The sequence below is a fragment of the Anopheles ziemanni genome, chromosome 2, assembly GCF_943734765.1.
Source record: "Anopheles ziemanni chromosome 2, idAnoZiCoDA_A2_x.2, whole genome shotgun sequence".
Lineage (NCBI taxonomy): Eukaryota > Metazoa > Arthropoda > Insecta > Diptera > Culicidae > Anopheles > Anopheles ziemanni.
In genome coordinates, this window is record NC_080705.1 from 34,866,598 (window position 1) to 34,890,740 (window position 24,143).

The following is a 24,143-nucleotide window of genomic DNA, read 5'->3' on the forward strand; positions in this document are numbered from 1 at the left end:
TTGGCCCGGTAGTTCTCGAGAGTGTAAATATTGACCGAATGAAAGCCAACCGTACCTTCCCGACCGACGGACGTGGTCCGCTCTTTTTTATCTGATCCCAGCGCGACAAGTAATTTCTCCATCTTTCGCCACCATCGAAGACCACGGCCAGGCCCCTCGAGGGGGGAAGAATTTGTTTTCCTCGCCTACCTTGTTGGTAGACACTTTTTGCTTTTCCTTCTCCCTTACTCGATACCGAGCACTGGGGCAACATGTGTTCCAAGGTGGAACTTATTCGCCATTCGGGGTTTTCGGGGACTTGGCGACTCCGTGGCGAGAGTGTTACGGTTTTTTTCTTACCCCGGGAAAAGGGTCAGAGGGCTACGGTGGCCACGGTCTAATTGAAAAGTCGTGACCGTTCGGTGGTTCGATTCGTCGAAATGTCAACGTACATCTAAAATCGCATGCTAATGACCCTTGTGCAGTGGGTATCTGATATTGGGTGAACCGGGTGAACTGGAGTGACCCACGGTGGACACACGGTCTGGAAAAGAAGGGAAAAATCACACACAGCTTAATAACGAACCGGTGTTGCGAAATGGATAAATGGAAGTATCAGAACCCTAGCTCCGTTGAGGTTTCCCAAGAGTTTTTCTTCCGATGACACGATATAGCTGCAGGTGATGAGGGCATACAGCTGCGGGCCAACTAACGAGCGTCGCTGGCAATGCCGGCACCTAATCTCGGGTAAAAGCATCGAACGAATGTATTACGACATACGACACGCGAAACTCCTTCGGAAGGTAGTACTGGGTAACGCGAAGGTCTTGCACTATTTTCCTCTGGCACAATTTGAGGCGGAAAAATAGGTTACGGGAAGCCAATCAAGCCGTCCGTTAGATTTCGACGGCCGGACAAAATGAAGAACGAACCATCGAGTCCTTTACTCTTCTCACTCACCTCTTGTTGCCTTCGATTTTGTTTGTACTTTTACGATCGACTCGTTACCGTTTTGTGATAGCTGGCTCGTGTCGGGCGGGCAATTAACCGAAGATCAAGATCACATCCGATCGCTTTGCTTTCCCTTACCTCCGCCGTGTCCACCCCGTTTGCCACCGCTGGGTGATGCTTGTCGAATTGTTCGTGCATTATTTATGAAGCCGCTAAACCGCGTCAACCGGATTCGAACACACCGGGTGGTGTGGGGCGGATCGAATTCGGCAACCGGTTGCGCAATGGCGGACGCGCCACGGTGGCTCAGTTTGATCGATGCCTGCCAGCGGTTACGAGCGATTTGTGCAAAGAAAGCGCCCGGCCCGCCCCGTCCGGACGCTTGGACGGTGAACTTGAACTACACGGTCGTTGTGGTCCAGTTGGCCGGCGGGCACTTTCCGCCCGGCATGATCATCCTTCCAGTACGCCGGAGTGACACCGATTCCGGTAGTTACTTTGATGAGTTTTACCTTCTACTGCAAGAGAGAAGGAAAAAAAAAGGTGAAGTCAACGGTTGGGAAACCGAAAGCATAACGAGGTATGGGATTTTTAACACCCAAACCACCTGCTGCCCGGGGGTTTTCGGTGGAATGTTTTGGGAAAACTTGTCACCTCTGTGGGAACGGGATTTATTGGTCGCACCCTGAAGGGATTGACAAGACGAAAGGCGAAGGTCAGACGAGACACTTGTCCGCCATCGCCACGGAACCGTCGCAAGGTGTGGTGCCCACGTTCTGCGCCACATCGTGTGCGTATGGAAAACCGATCGCCTCCCCGCCGTCCAGCCAATTGGGTGCGCAATAATTAAGCAGAATAAATCAACGAACTTTCGCGAGCCACGACCAGACCAGGCGTCTTGGCGTCGGGGGATCGGTTGGCACGATCGCAAAAGACCCTTCTTGACGGACGCAACGATCGGGCGAAGTCACGGAGTGAATGCTGGCTGGGCTAATCATGGCCGGCCGTATGACTTCGTGTTGCACAACATCTGCCCTTACGAAGGACCGGACCCTAGGTGGTGCGTAAAAGGGTTTAGCCTTTGAAGCTCATTTTATTAATTCCCTCCGATAAGCTCGCGATCTCCTGCGTCGACTAATGTGCTTATTATCTCCGCGAGTCTGGCTCATAGCCGATGACTTTTAGACGAAATGTGATAAATACTAGCTCAACGTGAGTGAGAAAAAACACATCTATTACACTGGTTGAGTAAGTAAAAGTAAAAGAAACACAATGATAATAATAATAAACCAACCAAATGTATTCATTAAATCAAAGCCTACAGTTGAAGTAGCTTTTTTCACTGTTTGATGTTATTGTTACATGTTACTATTTTTATCAAATATTGTTTGAATCATCATTATATGTAATCCAATTTAAAGTTAAAGTCCCCAGAAAGAAAGAAAATAAAAAAATAGCAATATTAACCACTAGCTTACATTTACTATTTAAAATAAACGTTTTTTATTCTTATGTAATACCATCTTTATAGAACAACGCCTCCGAATTGTTACGCCGTTATGTTTCTTCGTTTTGAAAAATCATCATATGCAGTATGTATAATAATTAAGTAAAGTTTTAGATTTTAAAAAGATTTTTGTTAATATTGCTTAAAGCTTGAACAATCATTTTTTCAATATCACTTTCATCGCAGTTAAATTATAGTCACATACATGTTATTTGTAATTTATTCCATTAAGTTATTTACTAAACCATTTTCGATTTCTAGCTATTTAAAATGTATCGTCTTCTTGACGTAACGACCTCTTGCTCATGCCTGCCCATTAAGGGCTTACAAGAGTTTTTTTTCCTTTTTTGTACGTGGATAGTCGGTCCTCTTGTACATATATAATGTATGCTACTATTATTTTAACTTTCTAGTACCAAACAAACTTAGTAATTTTACACTTACGAAAAGATTCGATACAAGGAACTCAGGAAATACATTTAACCATCATTGAAGTGTGAAGTGAAAAATCATTCAATGTCCATATTATCAACATGAGAAACGTGAAATGGAAACAATTTTACTATGTTCCAGTAGAATACAATATTAAAACATTTGCATTGCAGCATAAAGGACTATAATCAAGTGACATCAACACAAACACATATTTGACGTTCGGTAAACCGCCATGTGCATCTGGGCATTGCTGGGGGAAACAAGAGTAATCGGACATTTAATCAATTACGGATCAAAGAGTATGCACAACACAACACAACGGATTAATCAGGCTCCCAACTCATCCACGTCGTTCGCATGAAATTGCAGTGCGTGTATTTTGAGGGATGAACAAAAACACTGACTACAAAAGTGAGCACCAAAAAAAAAGCACTCCCTCGCATCGTTTAATTACCGCCTATTTGCTTCCACTAATTACTAACCGGGCCGAAATGGGGATTGCATTGCCTCCATTCATATGCTCGTTGCGTAATTATGGCTCCATGTGTTCCTATCTCCGATGCTCCGAACGTTCATTTCTACGGGAATCCAGCGTATCCTTCGCTCAACGCTCGGTTTGGGGTTTTTAATTTCGTTTCGCGGAAAAGCAGCGGCAAACTAAAAACAAAACATACGCGTCAAAATAGTTCCAAAAGGTAAATTACCGTGAACGAGCAACGGATTGGGTTTTGGGGCGATGCAGATATGGATGCGAAGATTGGCAGATAGTGATCCAACCCCGACGTTCCGGTGGTCCGGGCCCATCCACCAGCCGCCTTCGGGCTTAGTTTAGATGTGGCTTCCGCGAGCCGTTGCCATACAGCTCGCGTTGGATACCGCGGAAACGCTTCAACTATCGCGCGCTTCTGGCGACCATTTCCATGACAAACCCTCTCGAAGTGGTTTTCGCTTTGAAGTTGTGACCTGGGCCATGGAAGTGATGCTCGCGCGTTTGGGTGGAACATAATTTCGCACTCCTCCGCGCGATGCCAGCTGGGTGTCTTCTGGAGTGCGCGCCCTAAGTGGGTTTTATTAAATGAAGCATTAAATTACACCGGTTAAGATGTCGCCATTGCCGATGCGTTTCTGGTAGCACTGGTTTGCATAAGCTCTGATGAAATAACCTTTTGACTTTAGGTAGTTGTTTGAGATTGTCGAGTGTTCTACTTTTCTACCAAACACACCTCCAGCTTGCTTGGATTCGATATCTGCATCAAACATGAACAAGGGGATGCTTTCCACTGGATTTCACAAGCACCAAAGCAGGCCATCCGACAAAGGCATGCCATTGAAGAACCTCAACTTTGTGAGTCCTTCGTCAAAGCAATCACTACTCGCACCTGATGATGTTTTCGAGTCCCCCGTCCACCCGCCTCAGCCGAACTAAAGTTGAAAATCGTGTTCACCGGTCCGCACGAACCCGTGTGTAGGTGTTGACATAAAGGGGCGGCTCGCAAGGGCTGCAGCTGGAAGTGGCAACATTTCAACAACATCGCACATCACACGGCTTCCGTTGAGCTGCCTGTAATGCCATTTCCTCCGAACCGGAGAGCCCTTCGCCAAGCTGCCGACAATTAGGTTGGCAGACAAATTAATAATTTATCAACGTTTTCCCTCCAACGATCGGGGCGGATGTTTCAGGTTTTCTTTGGAAATAATCCCTTTCCAATCGGCGCACCTCATGGAAGCTGGAAGTTTTTTGTTCCGAACAAACACACACACATACACACAAAACCATTCCCGCTGACACCTCAACTCAAAAGTCACTTTTTTGCCCGATTCGTGATGAATTTCCCGTGATGAAATGACACCTTAGGGCAGGGGTCGGCACACGATTTCCAAAAAAGGGCCAGATGATTAAAGAGAAATCGAAAGCGCGGCCCGGATACCTTAAGCAATTATTTATTTTTTTTCAAAGTAGTCCTAAACCCTTTTGAGTAGAATATCAACTTTCTAAATAGCAAAGTGATAAAAGCTAAAATAACAATGATATAAGCTAAAATATTTGGCACGATCGTTCTCAAATTTCCTGGTGTCGTGAGTTTCGTCAGAAATCCGACGGCAATATCTCGTTTACTTTGCATCTAGAATAGCTACATTCAAGGAATACTATTTCAATACCAATACGAACTAAAATAAGGCTCGCAATATTGGAAACTTATCGAAGTTGAGCTATTTTTGTTACTCAGAGAGTACGCCAGTTAAACTTCGCGCTTTGCATAGCTTCAGGTGCTTAATGTGAACCAGTAGGAAGAGGAGAATCTAGCCCGGGGCCTCATTTACTCTTTTACCGAAAAAGCCTAACAAAAAGTATAAGAGAATTCCACCTGTTGTTGAGCAACTCGTTGAACACTTTTAATCTTCATTTTGGTTTCAAAAACAAACCTGACAAACCGATAAGAATTAAGATGGATTTTTTGTATGAAGCACTAAAATTTTATTGCGGGCTGGATAAAATCAATTAGCTGGACTTGGCGACCCCTGCTCTAGGGAGCGAAAAATGCCATTCACCGGAGGCGGTCTAGATCGTGCCAAAACCGTCGTTCCCCAAGCAATGGCGCGATGCGATCGAATATTGTTATTAATGCAAAATTGAAAATTGGCGATGTTTTTCTTCGTCGAAAGGTGGCGTTAAGGCAAAACGGTGGATACAGCCGCGTGTTCGCGCGTCGAGTCTCGGCTCGATGCCGTCGACGCCCACAACGCGTTGTTCCCGAAGGCGACGGAAAACAAATAACCCAAACACAGGCCAAACGAACCGTGACGCGGCGCTTGAAAGCTTTTCTAAGGGCCGCCATTTGAAGGATGCTTTAAGAGAAGAGTGTCGAGGAAAAATCAGCGGCTAAGCTAAAGGGTGGAGAAATGTAAATTTGTCTTTGCATAAAACTTTCCCACTCCTTTTTTTCCTAGTTACTGTAGAGTAAATACTTTCTCGTATGCGTTCCGGGCAAACATTTATTTTCATGTAAAACAATTCCCTTACGCGATTTGTACGCTTTAGGCACAGCGGATGTTGCCCGAGCCATCGTTGAAGCCTTCTAACAACATCCTGCCCTCGTGGACATGCTGATGCCCACGTGGGTGGAAAACAAATATCCTTGCCTTTGCCGAAATCTCCCGAGTTTAGCAAAGTGAACCTCTTTCGCCCTTCCGGTGTGTGTTCGGTTTGAGAAAGGATCATCAAATTGATAGATTAAACTAACGCAGCGGGTGTCCCGGTTCTGGGAAGGATGGGAATGCCTAAAACGATGAAAACTTGCTGAAGTACTCAAATAAGAGACACGACGGAAGGGAAAGACAAGCGCGTACAGCGAAGGGAAAGACAAATGCTAAGACACGCGTAAAGGCGTAAATCCTTCTGCCAGCATTTGTATCGATGGAAATAGATTCAAAAACAGCTAAGCTGAAAGCGTTCGGAGTGTTAAGGCATGCAACAGTGGCTTAGCGCACGCAACAAACCCACCTCGAAAGGGCGTTGTCTTTTGGTGGAGAGACTCGGTAAAAAAATGATACTACATGGTGCTGACACTGTTGAATGTTTTTCCCATTTTAAATCTCTTTCCCTCCGACGACAAACACGTGTTCGTTGGCGGTTTTGGTCTTTTCTCATTGTCCACCCATAAACGGCCAGCCCGTCGATAGGCGTTTAAGGGATCGAACAAATTTGCCTAGCACCGTTCACAAACGCGCGCACGTGTCCAGCGCTGGCCCTTCAGCGCCATGTTTGGGAAAAGGTGGCTGATGGAGGCTCAAAAATACAGAATACAGCAACACCCCTTTGGTAAGATGTTGTCGCTCCCGTTTGCAACCGTCGTCGATCATCGTTGGCGTTCGGCGTCGACCTCCAAACAACCCCGAACAATAGGGATTGAGAAGGGTGGCCCTTGCACTAACCGGAGCGGTAATTGACGGTGCAGCCTTGAGAGTTCATAATTTCTTTCTAATTCCCTTTTCCGATGCCTTGAGCTTCGCCCTCCGAGCACGCCCTTTGGCCCTTTGGCCCCTTTGGTCCGAAATCGGGTGATCCATCGGGTGTCGTTAGTTAGTTCAGCTCTGTTTTTTTCTGTTGCTCTCCATTTCTCATACACAGATCGTTACACATATGGAACGCGAGTTTGAAGGGACGCCGCACTGGAACAGTATCCGCACCGAGTGGCCCTACTTCGGATGACGGCGACGTAAAAGGTCACCGTGCATGACGCGGTGCTTAACTTAAGACCCTTTTACCGCCCTAGGGGCCATCAAAGAAGGATGCGGGAGGGGGGGGGGGGGGAAGGGCGATGGGTGCATGCATGATGCAGCAAATGGGTGGATGTGACCAAAACAACCCCGTGCTAAACAAAACATAATCCAACAGAAGAGACGCTAGACGCTGAAACAAAAACCACGTTCGTTGGAGGGAAAGAAAACGCAACTAGAAAAAAAAAACTGGTCCACACCATCCCTGCCCAAAAGCGATTGGCCGACTTCGACTATGAATCGATCTCGACTGTGTCGTTTTTCCCACCGATCTCGGAGGCTCTTTGGAGACGCTTTCATTCGTGGTCCGTCGTCGTACTGGCCAAATTAGATTGTCGGATGGAGCCGACCCAAACGCATTCCCTTTCGTCTGGTAGAATTGTTTTGGAAAAACCCCCGTCGACGACGACGAGGCGCTACTGAAAAAGTCAAGAAATAAATACACCCATCTTAGTGTGGCTCCTCCCTACCTTGAAGCCATCAAGGAGACGCGCAACCTAAGCCGTCCGAGCCGGCCTGTCCTGTCGCCGGTGGATTCATCGGAGCAATAAATTCTTCATACCATGATCGGATGCTGCTACTACCTGCCCCCTATTGCCCCACTCCCCCTCCCCTTTGGCTTTGGCGCCCTCCGGCTAAGTGCGGTAGTCGTTGCAGGGAACGGTCCGGGGTTTTTTTTATTGCCTTTTACGCGACCAAACTAGACGAGCTGCGGTCGCTTCCAACCGGAGGGCGTTTGTTCATGAGCGGAGGAGAGCGGAGGGGTGAGCCTCAGCAAAGCGAGCAATCGCTAAGCCATGAAATTGTTCCCATCAAAGGTCCATTTAACACCGTTATGGGTAGGATTTTTCTTGGCATTATGGAGCATTTGAGATGTAAGAATTAAGGAATTATAGATTTGAATTAATTACACATTGTACATCACGTTTCTACGGCATCGTTCAAGTCATGTTAAATCTAAAAGTTATGTAACATGAATGAAACAATTTAAAGCAGATGGGATCAAGTTGAAAATAACCTGACATACACGTTGTTCGGAAGCTTAGTGACTTTTGCATTACATTTGATATATTTAAAATTTGTTGATCCAAACAAAAACTTTTTTGGGTCAGACTTGGCAAACAATATATGACCTCAAAAGTATGTTACTACAGTAAAATAACTAAATAAAAATAAATAGAGACTTACGCAGTTTTACAATAGCTGCCAAGTTCATTTACATTGTCACAAAAGAGACATCTTACGAATCACATCGACATCAAATAAACAAAAATAATTTTTAATCTATTTTAATATGATCTAAACTTAGTCTTTACTAACCATTTTATCGGTCATATTACTTTATTTATACCTGAACTCAATGAATTAAATATTTGTCACCTAGAAAATTTACAATTTCAACCTAAATGATGAACACTTTTCATTTTCTCATGTTTTTCTACAAATGATCTCTCAGTATTGTGTATATGATTGCATATAGACGTTGTTGTTCTCAATTATCAACCATCAACCATCAAAATAACTAATGATAATTCCAGTTATTATTACTAATTACTAATGTACCGTTTACAGTCTTTCTGTTGAAGTTGCATAAATTACTTTAAAAATTTCAACACCGATTAGACACTATCAAACTAAATCATCTTATAAATATCGCAACTTCTACGGCTTTCTAATTATTTCATGGAGATTTCATTAAGCCCCAACTTCAATTAGAAACACACTCCTTCTCCGGTCTCCACCAGAACGGTTTTATTACTTACCACCCACCTTTGTTTTTCTCCTCGGAACGCTCGCATGCTGGCTATCTTTTTGGCACGAACAATTGTTTGCCGCGGTTTGGATAACATTTACAATGGCCGTTATGAAGAAACAGAAGAAGAAGAAGAAAAAAAATGGCACACAAGACCACCGGCCGGCGGTAATTGACCTGGCCCCGCCAGAGCTAAAGCAACCGACTTGCGGCGGGCGAAAGGATTTTGTCTTCCCGCAGACGCCATGGCACCATCGCCGCCCGTCGAAACGGATGACCTTTGCGCCGCCCGCGATAGTGCTGGTTGTGCCAAAAAACCAAAAGAAAAATAACAGATGGTGACATCTGGTCAAGGGACCCACCACACCGGCGGCGACTCTAATGTCGTTCGAAAATGGCTCAAAAATCAATTCGATCTAATCCGCAACCGACCTCACCGCCAGTGCCAATTTTCGGTAGTTAATTTAACCGTTTCCTTTTTTCTTGACGTGTGTGTGTGGCGTTGTGGGTTGCAAAACTTTTAATTGTGTTTTATTTTACTTTTTGTTTTGCGAGCGTTCTGTTGCGAGTTTTACTGGACCGACGAACCCGGCCGACGATAGTTTGTTTGCTTTGGGTACGTCTAATGTCAATGGCAATGGTTTGGCTTTTAATTGGAACTGCTCATGTGGCATATGTGCCCAAGAAGAAAATGAGACAAGTGAGAAAATATTTGCATACCTTTTTTTTGCGGAAAGAAAGGGCTGCAGAAAAACCCCCGGTGCGTGGGACTCGTTTAATATATTCATCGAGTTTTTCAACAAAGTATGTGAGTGTTACTTTGTTTAGGAACAGGAGTCGAAAAAGGGACGCGGGGCTATGCCCCGTGGGACGATGTAGGTTGATGAAGCTCGGATGAATGGTGCTGAAATAAGAAATAACAATCTAACGATGTTGTGCTTCCATTGACCCGTATCGGAGAATAATTTAATTTTCGTCCGTCTGAGCAAAGATACCGACACTTCTTAATGTGTATGGAGATTACAAGTTCTTCCTGGAAACGACATTAGCAACAGAATTATCACGTGCGAGTGATCAAACCCTGACCCGACCCCAAACATTCCCATGCGCACCCGCACTCATCCCAACGTATGGTGCATTTTTCGAATACCGCAACCGAATTGCTTTCTGCTCACCTTGGAGAGATTGTTTCCACCTGCCGGCCCACGACCTAGCGACGCAATGCACGTGTCAAAGGCATCCGACCGTGACAGAAAAGCATCCCTCCCGCCTTCGATCCCCCTATCAACCGCGTTTTTTTCTCACCTCACCTTTGGCGCGGAAAGTCATCGCGCTCCACAAAGGGAGAAGATGGTCGGCAAGTCAGAGGCAGCCAATGTCGAAGCCATTTTTTCTCACGCCGGGCTTGGATTGGGTGTCTTTTACCCCCGTGGTTGTCGCTGTAGATTATTTCTGCTGCACCCAAACCTTCACAGGGCTGGGCTGGGGAAGCCGTCCGTTCGGGTCGAATTAGTCCATCAGGGTGGCGATCGGTTGGCGATGGTAATCGTCCCCTTGGCCACGCGAGGCGCGGAGCGGGGTTGCAATAAATCTATCGCGGAGTATTTAAAACTGGAGCTGACTTTTTTATCGCCTCTGCTGGGGTGGCCGTTAAAGAGGACCATTATTCAGTAGCGTTGCGACTAGGGTTAGGCTTGACGCTTTCCCAACCGATAATAGTGTGAGGGGAAAAGCTTTGACCGTTGCTGATCCTTAACATTAGCGGTAGAATGTGTTCAGTACACAAACACACGAAATACCCATTCTTTTCCATTAAAATGGAGCTTAATTTAATCGCCAAATTGAATATTATTTTCCAACCGCCGACTGATTTTATTAGCCACGGGAGCTAATGGGCCCGATGAGGCAGATCGAAGGTAATTGCAAGGAAGCACGACCTTTACAGCCGATCGTGCCCGTTCGATCGGCGTTTTGTAATCCCGAAAATCATAGAAAAAAACGGGCACGAAAGAAAATTCTGCTGGTCGTACCGAAAAAGAAGCGGATGGAGTGGGAAAGAGGGCAGGGGAGGGGGAGCAGCAATTCAATAATCATAATCATCATTTGTCGTTCCCGGAGCGCCGGCCGCACGACGCCCGGTTCCAGCGGGAATCGCGATCGCTCGAACGGCGAAAACCGATCAGAAGGGCGGGCGTTTATAGTTGTTGTTTGGTGTGTTCCTTTTTTTCATTGCAATAATAATAATAGCCATACAATGCCCGCGCCGAAAGGTCTGTCCGTCGAATTGGCGTGCGAAAGAAAAGTGGGCGAGAGTGAAAAATAAAGCACAAAACCAAAAGAGTGACCGCCTTGCGAGCGATCGATGAATGAAAGACTTCAACGAGGCACGGGTCCGGGCAAGCGACGAACCCGCGTAAAAAAACAGCTGACGAGTGGATCGCGGGGTTTTTGGCGGGCGTCTGTGCTGGGCCAACGAAGAACTCTTGTGCGCGCTCGCAGCAGCCGAACCCGAGCCGATCGTGGTGCCCGATCGTGTCGCCGGTCGTGATCATGCCGGGTTCGCGGGCGCGCGCGCGCTCTCGAAAGTGCAAGTCTTCTCAGCCAAGCGGGCAGGTGGCCCCCATTGGGGTGGCGCTAAAGGAGAAAAAGAAGAGGAAAAACAAGAAACACCGAACAGTTACCGACAGAGCAAATAAAACAAAAGTCACTGCTGGACTCACGCCCTCTCCTCCCCGTCAGCGTTCGGCACACCAGATCCTGCGCGCGCCAGACACGATCTTCGTTCGATTCGATCCTCCGAAAAGGAGTAGGGGGCACCATGGGCTTCTCAGAGGTAAAGCTCAAAATGTGAAGCACCGAACGGGCGGGGATGGGAGGCAGTGGACTAAATGCCGAGCGGTTTAACTATTATAAAGTGAACTTGTTTCGGTCGGATGTTTTCAGTGCAAATTTGTACGTCTAGCCTTTAGTGCGGGCTCGAACTCGCGCGCGCAGTCTGGACTGAAGCTGTTTGCTGGCTTGGATGTAGAGTGCGAGACGCTCGTGCAGATGCCCGTGAGAACGTGCGTGAAACCGGCGGTGGCATCCGGCAAGTGCGAACCTAAAATTGGCTGATTTTTTGGCGAATGGTTTCGTAACTGCATAACGCGTGTGTGTGCTCTCAAGTGAAGACAATTGTGTATACACGCTGGTAATGGACGGAAGTACGGTTCAAACCGATGCTGACTGACCAGTGAACCAATTCTGTGCCAGATCTGTGCCTGAACTTTGCTTCGGAAACCGCTTCGGAAAGAAAAATTACCCCACAAAGGTCGTGTTGAAAAGCAAACAAGAAGCTTAAGATCGGTGTCTTGTGTGTCCTCACGAAGAACTTGTCAGCTGCACTGCCGTCTGCCCTACCTGCCTCGTCGGTTCTACTCTACATCTTCCCCTGCTGCCCGCTACCGTTCGGCTCGAACGTCTCCTCACCACAAGCTCCAAGATCATCTCGCTAGGCTTTTCATAATGGTAATTCCAACCGTTGAAGAAGACGAACCCAGCAAAAAAAAAGTTACAATAACACCACCTCAAGACGAGCCATGTCGGTGTTATAAAATGTTCAATCGCACCTTTAGCGTTGATGCGGTTGCTGACAGGCGAGCTTGAGATGCCGCTCCGCTTCGGGCACTACAAATAGCATAATGGGAATCATATAAAGCTATCGCGCGAACATGATCAGCGTCGATCAAGCGACGAACGGCCATAAATCATGGGCCGTTCTGCGATGGGCCGAAGGAACATTGTCGGCAGTTCGCCACAATTCTCCCACGGGTCATGTCCTCCGAGCAGCCCTTACGTTGCCTCGTGACTCAGGGGTAGGGCTCGTGGTTATTATTAATCCGATATATTATTGAGCGAGTCAGACAGCCGAGTGTCCCTGCTTTCGGTAAACGTGGTACGTGTCAGGATTTTATCTACCATTGCACCGGGACCATAATGAAGTGTCACTGCTGCGGTTCTGGGCTCCCCCGAAGCGAAGAGTGGGTGGTGCTGTAATTTGATGTTGCACGAACCCATTTCGGGGCTTATGCTTCACGTGTGCGAGGGTGCGTGTTTATATGGATGCATCGGATCCGACCAATCTTCGGGTCGTACCTTCGAGGTTCGGTTACTATAGAATGCCCGTAGAACCGAGTCGATGCAGCAGCCGCAAAGCAAACGGACGCAAATAGAACTGGGGGTGAAAGGCAAATTGGTCCAATGGAAAAGATGCAAAGATACAATTGCAGGGCCACAGGGCGAGTGTTAATGCTGTTCCAATTTAGCTTCGTCTAACGATGGCGCGCGTATCTTGATCCGGTGATGCAGCAAAGGGATAAATAAATAGGGCCGCTCTTCGCTACCACGTGTTTCCAGCCGTTGGCCCTTTGGGTCACGCCGTGGCCTGATGGAGGTGAAAGATAAATTAAAATGTAAAATTAGTTTCATCTAATTTTGGAATAGTTATTGCAACATATTCAATTTCGGCGAGGGGATTTAATGCCAGCATTAAATAGTTTCTTTTTTAAATAACACAACATTATTCACGGTAGAACTAGGTACCGGACGGATTTAGAAAGGTCCGGTACCTGCCATCCGAAGTCACGCAATATGTTGTTGGGTTTTTCCCTTCTTTAGACTCGAGGACATTTAAATAAAATGCCCATTTCACATGAGTAATAGCATTACATCCAATGTGTGGAATCCAAAACATCCTTAAAATAAACTCCAAAAACTAGTTTAAAAAATCTAGATCTTAGTTATCATACATGAAAAATACCAGTTAAACGGGTCCATATTCCAAAAGTAAAAATGAAATATTTTTCTAAAAACTAACAAGGCTTTTTAAGAATCAAAAACTGGTTCGAAACATATTGCTTGAATTATGTCTTATGCCCGAGTACCGAGAAATAAAGGGCATGGTTCCAAACACATACATTCTAGTTAGAGGCCCCAAAAAATGCAATGCAATTTATTATATCAAAACTTGTTACATTTTAATTTAGATAAAACCACACATTTTTAAGGTATCAAATTTAGATTAAATCACAATTTTCCTTAACGTTATTCCATTGAAAAGATTTCATTGCTAAAAGCCTGGTTTTCAAAGCTTTATTTCATGCGAAACAATCAAACATGTTAACAGAGAATCATTTTCCTCGTATATCTTTTTCGGCGAACCAAATTGACGACTAATTCTTTTGTTTTGCTTTTTAATTCGATATTTTTATAGTCGGATTAAAGTTGATAATCGTGAAATATTTGAAAAAGAAAAAAGTAAAAACAATGTTAAGTAATATTACTTCATTGGGAAATGTGCAGGATATTACTTTTGATAATTCATGTCCATTATCCTTGAACTGTTCTGAGAATGTTTCTCATCTTTAGTAAAATCTTTACACAGATCTCTTTAAAAACACGGCACCTTCTCTGCATCAAAATCACAATTCAGATAAGCGTTCTCACAATTTCATATTCTTCACAAAAAATTTCAAAAAGTTCACAAACTAATTACGCATTTGATAAAGCAATCAACTTAGTCTCAAAATAATCAAAATAATTCATACGTTAAAATTTGAAAAAAGAGGCCAAAAGGACGGGGTTCTTGCAAGCTCGGGGCCTCAAGCAGCTGTTTTGTTTGCTTACCCTATGGTCCGCCCCTGATAGAGTGGAAATTAGAGGAATATTTTCCCAAAGCTCAGTTTATCTAACATGTTATTTAAAAAAAACCCAGAATAATGTGAAACATAATGAAACAAATTAACAAAACATCGTTCTCATCAACCACGCCAGTTCCTAGAAACTACTAAATTTCAATGATTGATTTCAAATTGTTGCACGATTCGATTCGAGGAAATCGTTATAATCAAAATACGTTGAGAGTGATTCACGGCGGGCAGAAACACTCCACTTTAAACCGCATAATTTATTCACCTTCTTCCCGGAACAACATCCAATTTTCATCTTCCTTTGAGGTGGTAGGAGTTTACCGTGAGGATTCGTAGGCTCCTTTCCGGGCATCACACAACATACTACCGGAAGTGCGAATGTATGTGTGTATGCTAATCATGTCAGAGGGCTGTCAACATGCATCGATCACACCAGCAAACATCGGCTGGCAACACATTCAGTGCCAAGTGTTTGCTCCGTCCGTTAATAAGTCATTCGACGACGATGACGACTGGAGCATCGCTTCGGGGGTCGTTTTGCCTTTCCTTGAGTGTTTCCGTTGGCGTTCGAATCTTTCCATTTCCAATCGCAGCACGACACGGGAGACGATGTTGCCACTTGCGTTCGGAACGTGTTTTTCACCCGTCCTATCGAAACGTGCGAGCGAATGATGGCTGGTCGTCGATAAATCACCCCGCAGTCCAATTCGGCGGCACATCCGAAATGTGTAAATACTGCCCCCCCTTGGCCGCTGAAGGTGAAGGTGTCGAAAGAAGGAGAGAGTGCCATTTTTTGTGCCTTTCGGCATATGGCCACTGGCAGTGACATTGGTGTCGCTGGAGCGTAACCGAATGCAAGCAGGTGATAAACGTAAGACCGATGGTTTGAAGCGAACGGATGTTGACAAGGAAATTTACAGTCCATACTTTGTACGTGTTGGCATCTGCGAGATTCGTTTGATGAGGGGGGACAGACCTCAGGAATTCGTTTTGAAGGATGCATCGATGAGTTTTTGAGAGCAATAAACATAAACTCTAACGGCAAGAAAATGCCACGGACAACATTGAACCACTATGTGTCACGAATCAGTAGGACAATTTGCCAATTTTGTTCATGCTTTGGTGTTTTTTTCCAGTGGTTGAAACGGTTCAATGTTATGGATGACCATGATGACTGGATACATTAATTATTTAATAAGCATTCCATGCTTCAAATCGCATGCATAACCCCATGGAATGTCGTTGGATTAAAAACGGCAAAAGAAGAGTGCTTGTGAGTGTGGTTAGCTTAATAATTGGTAATTAAATTTGATGCCTCAATGACCCAAAAACCATGAACCCCTCCGCTGGTTTGCGCTTTAATTCCCAACCAAGTAGAAATTACGGCAAAAGCATAAAACTTCGTTTAAAAAATCCAACCATCACCCATCCCTGGCGTCGTCCGGTCGGTTGCATCTAATTTATCGCGTTGGCATCCACTTGAGGGATTGCGGTCAATCGCCGGCGGGAGATAACGAGACACCAGTGGAGCATAAACAACGAAACGAAACAAACGAATTTGATTCGAATCAGTAAACAAGTATCGATGAATCGGAGATCATCGATAGCTCCGTCGTGGTCGCCTCTGGCAAATTACGCTCCAGTGCTGCTCGAAAATGAAGCCTTGGGTTCGCGTCCCCAGCATCGGGAGGGAAGGAGTCGATAAAAATCCCTTCACAACTGCACTGGAAGGGCTCGTGGCCCTTTAGGGTATTGATTATTTTTATCGTTTCGTTCACCAAACGACGAGAGCACGTCGGTTTACTCCATCCGTTTGGTGCGGTGGATTAAATTACATTGTATCATTATCGTTTGGGGTAGGGGAAGGGCGGCATTTTAAACGTCTCTTCAACGGGTCACTTTTGCTGCATCGAACGATTTATTTACCAAAGCTTACCGTTTAAAGTGTTGGCTGGCAATCGTTGAGTAACGAGCTGATAATAGGCTCCAATCAGTACGACGGGCTGATTTTCGATGGCGCTATGGATAAATAAATACCCATCGGCCAGTTTGTAAATATTGAAACGGTTACGTTAAAGTAAAATTATTAAAATGTGTCAATAATAATAATCCCGCACCGTATAGAACGTTTACAATGTTTGCTCGCACGAATTGTGATTGATTAGTATTCCCCGTGCGAATTACACAACGCATGGCCTCGATCCAAACCTTGGCCATTTCGATTGAATTGCGAGGAAAAACAAATAAAATACCATTAGGTTTATATGTGTCCCGGCCCCGTGCCCTGCGGACATTTCTAGTTCCAACAAGTAGGGTTGTTTTATTTTAACGCACGCAGATCTACCACGCGCCGCCATCGAGCGAAATCCGAGATACGGGAGAGAAGGTTGGCTCGTGCATATATGTGTTACCATCACGTAACCTTACACCGTTCGGCGGTACATTCATCACCGGCACGCATGGGCATGGGTGTCCTGGCCGGCAGGGAAACTCCCAGGAGGTGATTTACGTGACACATTTCCCACCGCGTGCCGGGGTCTCGGTCGGTTCGGTTTTCACGCACGGAGGACAATTTATTAAAATCGACCGACGCCAAGACCAGAGTGCAGAGGACAGAGTGCAGCGTTGTGTACGGTCAGTTTGCGTCAGCTGCATGCATTTCACCTCAAGAAAGCCGCCACGAAAGCCGAAACCGGAGCGAATGGCGGTGATTTTGCTGACCCGCAGGGAGTGGCCGGCCGTGCGTTAAGCAAACAGCTTTGGAAGCGAGAGAAGAAAAGAAACCGTCTACCGAGACGGCGCTGAACCGGCAGGTTGGACCGGAGCGACAAGCAAACCGGCTCGCTAGGCTGATTAACCCGTCCGACGTTGATCGGCGGTCATCGGTCTCGCTGTCCGCTGTCGTAAGAACATTAAAACCGACGGCAACGACGGCGACGACGCGCTGACATAAGCCCGGCCATGTCAACCCATGGGCCGGTTCACCGCAGGCGTGAAAAGGTTCTTCGCGTCCGAAAACCACCCAAACGGGGCGGAGGTCGTCCTTATATGCTCGCGCCCGGCCAATGAATCTGCAGATTCCGATACGATCGGGCGTCCACCGCGACGGGGGTCGCACTTTCGCCCGGGAAAACAGGAGGATCGACGGGAGGGCCGCGTGCGTACCGATAAATTGAATTACGTTACGCAACGACGGGCCCAAGCGCGCACGCGTCTCGATCGGGCCGACCCAGTTCGAGCGAGGCTCCCGGGGGCCCGGGCTGGACGCCCAAGCGCTCACCTGAATCACTCACCGCGCGGCTGGGGCCTGGTCACCGCGGGCACTGGGTCAGTGTGGAGTAGAAAGGGCCACAAAACCAGAAAGGAGCCCGAAAGGGGAGGGGAGAGAGAGAAAAGTTTACAGAAAACCGGGCACCATCCCTCAGGCCTTCGGGGTTTGCTGCTGATGAACGGAAAAGGGAAGGGAGAGGCCCGAGAACGAGGGGCAACTTGATCGACTAGACGCCACGGAACCAGTATTTCTGGACCGCGGACTGTTGATGAATGAAAGTGGTCCAATTGTGCTGCCGTTCGGATAATCGGACGGTAAAACCGATCGTTTACGCGCCGGATTGAAGGCATCTCCTTTGAAGTACCGTATGTTGCCAATTATAGTGGGCAACTTTTGTACCCAGAAAATGGCTTTGACTGGTAGTGAGCTCACTGTCTTCGTCTCAATCGTTCAACCTTCCATTTCACTTAAATGGCTTGTGTCATTTAATATCTCTGATGCCAGTTAATAATTGAAGATCTAGAGAATACTTTGTAGTATACATAGATAGGAAAACACGTTGCCTATTTGAGCAACTGGAAACAAGATACAAAAGTATCACATTGGAATAAAACGTGCTAAAAGCGGCTAGAAGACAAACATTGAAATTAAATGTACAGATCAGAAAAATGTTAAAAAATGACGACTTTTAAGCGGAGTGATCTTTGGAAATGTTTCCATTGTTTCTCGAAAAAAACCAGCAAAAAATGAAAAACGTAATTTGACATGCACTTTTAATTCTAAAACAAACATTGTTTATGTTTGATTTATATTACGCCGTTTAAGAGTTATTCAAAAATAAATTATACATTGGTATTCGCGACTACGAGAAGAATGTTTTACAAAAATAAGCTTAAAGCCAGATGCTTTTCTTTTATTCTACAGATACAAGAAAACTTCATTGAACACTAGGCTTTTGCAAATAAACGGTCCCATATCAAACACATTGTTGATGTCAAATTTTAAAGCGGATAAAGCACATAAGTACAGAGAGAAAACCTATGGCTGATTAATGTTATTGTGATTAATCAAATCCAAATGAATTTCTTGTTGAATTTGAGGGACCAACTTATCTTGCAATTCTACTTCACTCCTTAACTATTTTTTTTCCTACCTCTGCAACATTGGTGCGAACAGTTGCGTGCTCGCTATAATCCGACAAATAAGGTACATTCGTGGACCAACGTTTGTAATTGCACGAAAAACAAAAACCGAAAACCTGCAATTCAAAACGGATGATGCTAATCGAGGTTTTGTGAGACGGTTAATTTTTTTTTTTTTTCATCGTCTCCTCCCATGGGTCACGTTTTCCCACACCGCTTCCTCCGTGCCCACCGATTCACGCGTCGGGAAACGCATCAAACGCGCACAGGTGCGCACGCGGTAGCATCGAAAAAAATTCCCCTTCGGCCGCATGTCAAATGTGCGAATCTAAATGTTTTCCCGTCAGCTTAATTATCCCTCCCCCGAGGGAAGACAAGGAGAATGATCATGTGTGTGTGTGTGTTCCCATCGACCGGGAAAGGATTCGCCAAAGTGACAGAAGTCGTGCGTGCGTGCTTCTTTACGTGCTTCGGTGGCTACTGTTTTTTCGACACAACCCTTAATTGGTGCCCAGAAGCCAATCATCCGAAAAGCGTGAGTTGGGGTCAGTTCGGCCGGTGAATGGACATATTCTGCACCCCGTCCGAGATTCCCACTTCGAGTGGTCAGCATCCAGCGCGGTGTGAGAGTGTGGAGTCAACCTACAGCCGACTACGGGCTCTAAACGAAACGAAAGTAAAACTCCGCGCTTAACGGAGCGTGTGTTGAAATAGTCAATCAAAGTTAATCACATCGACGACGGGCATCAGAGCCCGGGGCACGCAATTTTTGCACGCGACAACGCGGTTTCGTTTTGGTTCAACCAAAGAGACAGAGACAAAGAGACAAAGAGACAGAGAGAGCGGCCGATCCTCCGGCGGGCTTAACGAGGGATTAGGGAGCATAATTGAAATTGGGCCAGATTTGCGGCGCTAAATGGAACCGCGCGTCCCAGGGGGTCCTTGCCGTAAAATTTTGCAAATTTGTGACCAATTCGAATCGCACCTCGTCGGATTGGGCAACAGCTCAACATTTGGAGGTACTATTTCGGCCCAATGCCACTTTGAAGCGCGGAAAATATGGCGTTAATGGCCAAGAATTGGTTGGGCAAACTTGACATCATTTAAATGGAACCAATTTAAAGGTTCACTTGTTTCTATGGCGCGCTGTTAGTGAAAATATTATTTCAAATTTCACACTAATGTAGATTGATTTGTAATCCGCAAGCCTGTGCCAATTTCTGAACTAATAATTTAGAGTCATTTGGTTTTATGGATCCATTCAAAGGCAGTTGTGCAAAAAACTCCAGACGATGCCAAAGGAAGTCAACGTTGCTGCAAGAGCTTTCGAAACCGCCGGATGAATGAATGGAACCATAAATGACACTTGACTTCACATTAGAGCCCCATAACTTGCCCACCCGAGGGAAGATAATGTGGCACAGATGATATCCACTCCGTAGGCATCGATTTCGACCGAATCCCCGACCGTCACGTACGTTGCTAGCGGAATTCCATGGCGCTCATATCGCACCCATCGACGGGGTTTTTTGGGTGCCGCCGGGTCACTATCAGGAACCGATGTATCGCTTCCATTTAACAATCATCTCATTAGACGTAATTGCAGTGGCAAGAAGTGCAAACGGCAGCAAACATGCCCATCGCCCGTCGTCGTGATTTACCATCCCCGGCCCCGAGTAGACGGACGGATCGGATGAAAAGTCAAGTGCACGTACGTCGAAGGCGCACCCCGCGATCCGCCGGGGAATCCACAATGGAATCTCTTCATAGATTCCGGCCCGATGTGTCGGAACGGCCGCAAATGAAGATGTGAAACGTTCGCTCGATGGCGCTCGAATGCCGACATGCGATCGGATGATGCGATATTTGATCTCAGAAATCAACCGATGTTGATGATGACGGTACCCACCGGAGACCGATGAAATCCGTGGAAATCGTTGCGATGGTTTCCGATTTTCCATGCCATTGGGGAGGCACGTTCGCGTTTGGCTTCGGTTTCTGCCTGATGCTATCGAATGTACACACATGGGGCGTGCTTTGCCTTACTGACGGGCTCGGTACGGCTTCGGTATTGTTCAATGGTTCTGGCCGTTCCGTTGAGCATCAACACCGATGTAGTAAGAGGACGTCGAGTGCGGTGGAGCGATTGAATCCATCTATAACCTTTCTAAAAATAAACTATGGAAAATGATACAACACTGAGCATGCTTTAGGCTCAGGAATGGAAATGTAAACTCTGTAAAAGATGTTCTGCTCCACGGAGGACTTTTCACGCCTTTTGACGTAATCATACGCTTATTTTTACACCATTGTGTACAATCATCAATATTTGTGTTCTAATTAGGTGAATGAGCATATTCAGCGTAGTTAATATGAATCAAAAAAAGGGTGAAAACAGTCTAATATTGAATATCATGACTAATTCATTACTTTTCCTTACATTACTACTCAAAAAGTAATGAAAAAAATACGGAAAAACATAATAAGAGAATAAAACATATAATAAAACAAAAATCAAATAATTTGAAACAGGAAGACGTATCCTTGAGCCAATCAATTAAGGAAATGCTATGATGAGCTTTTTTACATGCTAGTTATTACTTTACCACTATTTCTATAACGAAAATTCTTCATGAGTAGTAAATCATCTTTGCATAACACCACACAAATGTTTTTGATTCGATTTTCTAGAAATAACATTATTGTGAGAATTCTTCTTTTTAAAGAAATGTAGCTATATTACAACCAAAACTGATTGAAGACCCTTATCGGAGTTAATTGCGCTTTCGATGGCTTCGGTCATATCATCTCGTTTGTGTCACAAACAGTGCTTTTTGCACAACAGGCTTTTTTGCAAAACTTTTTGTCCGCAACAGGCAGAACAAAACAAGTCATTTTGCATAAGTCTGCTTCTCGTTGAAGGAGCCTTTAAGTCCACATTTTACTTTTAGACCAGGGATTGGCAAAGTCCGGCCCGCGGGCTAAATACGGCTTGCCAACTGATTTTATCTGGCGCGTATGAACATTTTATTACTACATACGAAAAACCCATCCCAAATCTTTTCGGACTTTTTTACGGCGTCACGCTTGTTTTTCCGCAAAAATTAAGACTAGAATTGTTGAACGAGGTGTTCAATACCAGGAGACTGCCTAGCATACTTTTTGTTAGACTTCTTTACATATCGACTTGTATATCGTATTTGGATTATTGATTGTTATAAAATTTGCATCCAAAATAGCTAGAATGCAATGTTTAACTCAATTACGGAATAAAACCTGGCTGACAATAGTGAAAACTTCTCGAAGCTGGGTTATTTTAATTACTGAGAGTACGCCATTAAAACCAATATATTGTCATTTAATTTGAGTCGAAGATTAATTTCAAGTACAACTAAATAAAATTAAAGCATACAACAAACCAAAATTTAACTGTTGAAAAAGTCCCAAAGTCAACGAAAATTTTTAAAAAATTTAAACTATACAATTTCAAATATCTTATCTAGTTATATGTATCCTTTATGTAACTTTACTATATAGAAAGTTGATACTCCATTCAAAGCAGTTAGTATCGCATTTATGGTTCTTTTGTTCATCTGGCCCTTTTTGGGAAATGTATGCTGACCACTGTTTTTTCAGAAAACGGTATTAATGAACAAATAACAGTCAAATTATTCCCAGCGTATAGAACCATTCCAATTTTTTGAAACAATCAACGAATGAAGGAATATCAAAATGTGAATGAAACAGTTGATGTTATACATGAAAAAATACGATTCTTACTTAATGCACCATATGAATGTTACGAGATAGCCTCGCACTGCTAAGGTTTAGTAGTTATATTAACAACAACTTACTTCAATAGCTTAGTTCGCTAAGCAACAACCTTTGGTTTCTAACCTAACAGCCCATTTCTAATACAACCAAGCCCAATGCAACGCCCATCGGTGCACTTTACGGTGTTGACATTGACATTTTATATTATTGCCCCAGCGCATGGCAATCGCAAGACGGCAATTTAATGGGCGTGCAATAGAAAACGTTTATTATCTCGCGCTTCGTTCCGACAAACAGTTGTGTAAGCAAACGGTTTTATGGTCGACATTTACAACTATCTGCTTCTTCAATGGTTTATCCGTTTCATGCGTTTCCTTTTATTTTTCCCTGTTTTTCCCTTTACGCCCGCAAGCCACCGTTAGCGACTTGCTTTCTCCTGTTCCTTTTGGGTCCTGCCTGCCACCTCGGTGCTTCGGCGAAAGGAATCAAGCAGAAACGCCTCGTCATCGATCTGAGCGATCCTTTGCTGACCGTCACCGATCCCTCCGTGTACTTTGCCCGCCCGACGACGACCACCTACTCCTCCGGGCCGGCATTCTACGCGCCCTCCTCCCGGGCATCATCCTTCACGCCCTACGGCCACACTCACCAAACCACGGGCGTCGTGTCGCCCCTCAAGCCGGCGAGCCTGTTCAACGGAAACCTCTTTCAGTACTCCAACTATGGCTCACCGTTTCCCTTCCTGAGCGGGAACCACCTGAGTCTGGACGGCGAGGAAACCTACATCGCCGACGGACGCATCCTGAAGCAGTACGCCGTCATGGAGTTCCACGCCGAGGAGCGCGAACGCGAGCTGCATCATCAGCAGCAGCATCTGCTGCACGGTTCGGCGGCCTTCCGTGGTCCGTCCACCCGCACCCCACCGTACACTTCGGTCACGCCCTACTTCAACCGGTTCCCCACGCCGTACGATCCCCTGTACGGCCCGACCGGGTTCGCTCCTCCGCTTCCCCAGCTGCCCCAACTGTCGTCCACCTTCAATCCGCGCTTCGGAGCCCAGCACAACGATCAGCGATCGCCACTGCTGACCAAGAACCACGGCCCCATTGCGCTGGGGTCCGGTTCGCTCGGGTACATCCACGGACCGAACGGGGTCACCGTGGGGTCGGGTTCGCTCGGTTACATCAGCCATCAGCAGCACCGGGAAACGCTGGCCGAGCTGATCGAGCGGAAAAAATCCAAGCACCTGCCGAGCCCGCTCACCTTTGGCCATAACCACAACTGAGCCAACGCAACGCACGTACTCTCTTCCGCTTCATTTGTACTTAGTGGTAAGAAACACCGATCGTTACCCGCGGTCCTGGAG

The 24,143-nt window shown here is 45.7% G+C and overlaps 1 protein-coding gene across 1 annotated transcript; it reads left to right on the plus strand.

Moving 5' to 3' along the window:
• The first annotated feature begins 1,214 nt into the window (after positions 1–1,214).
• LOC131293487 (uncharacterized) lies at positions 1,215–24,062 on the plus strand. Its single transcript, XM_058321564.1, has 2 exons — positions 1,215–1,394; positions 23,190–24,062. Exons 1-2 carry the CDS (start codon positions 1,215–1,217, stop codon positions 24,060–24,062), a joined length of 1,053 nt encoding a protein of 350 aa, XP_058177547.1.
• The last annotated feature ends 81 nt before the right edge of the window (positions 24,063–24,143 follow it).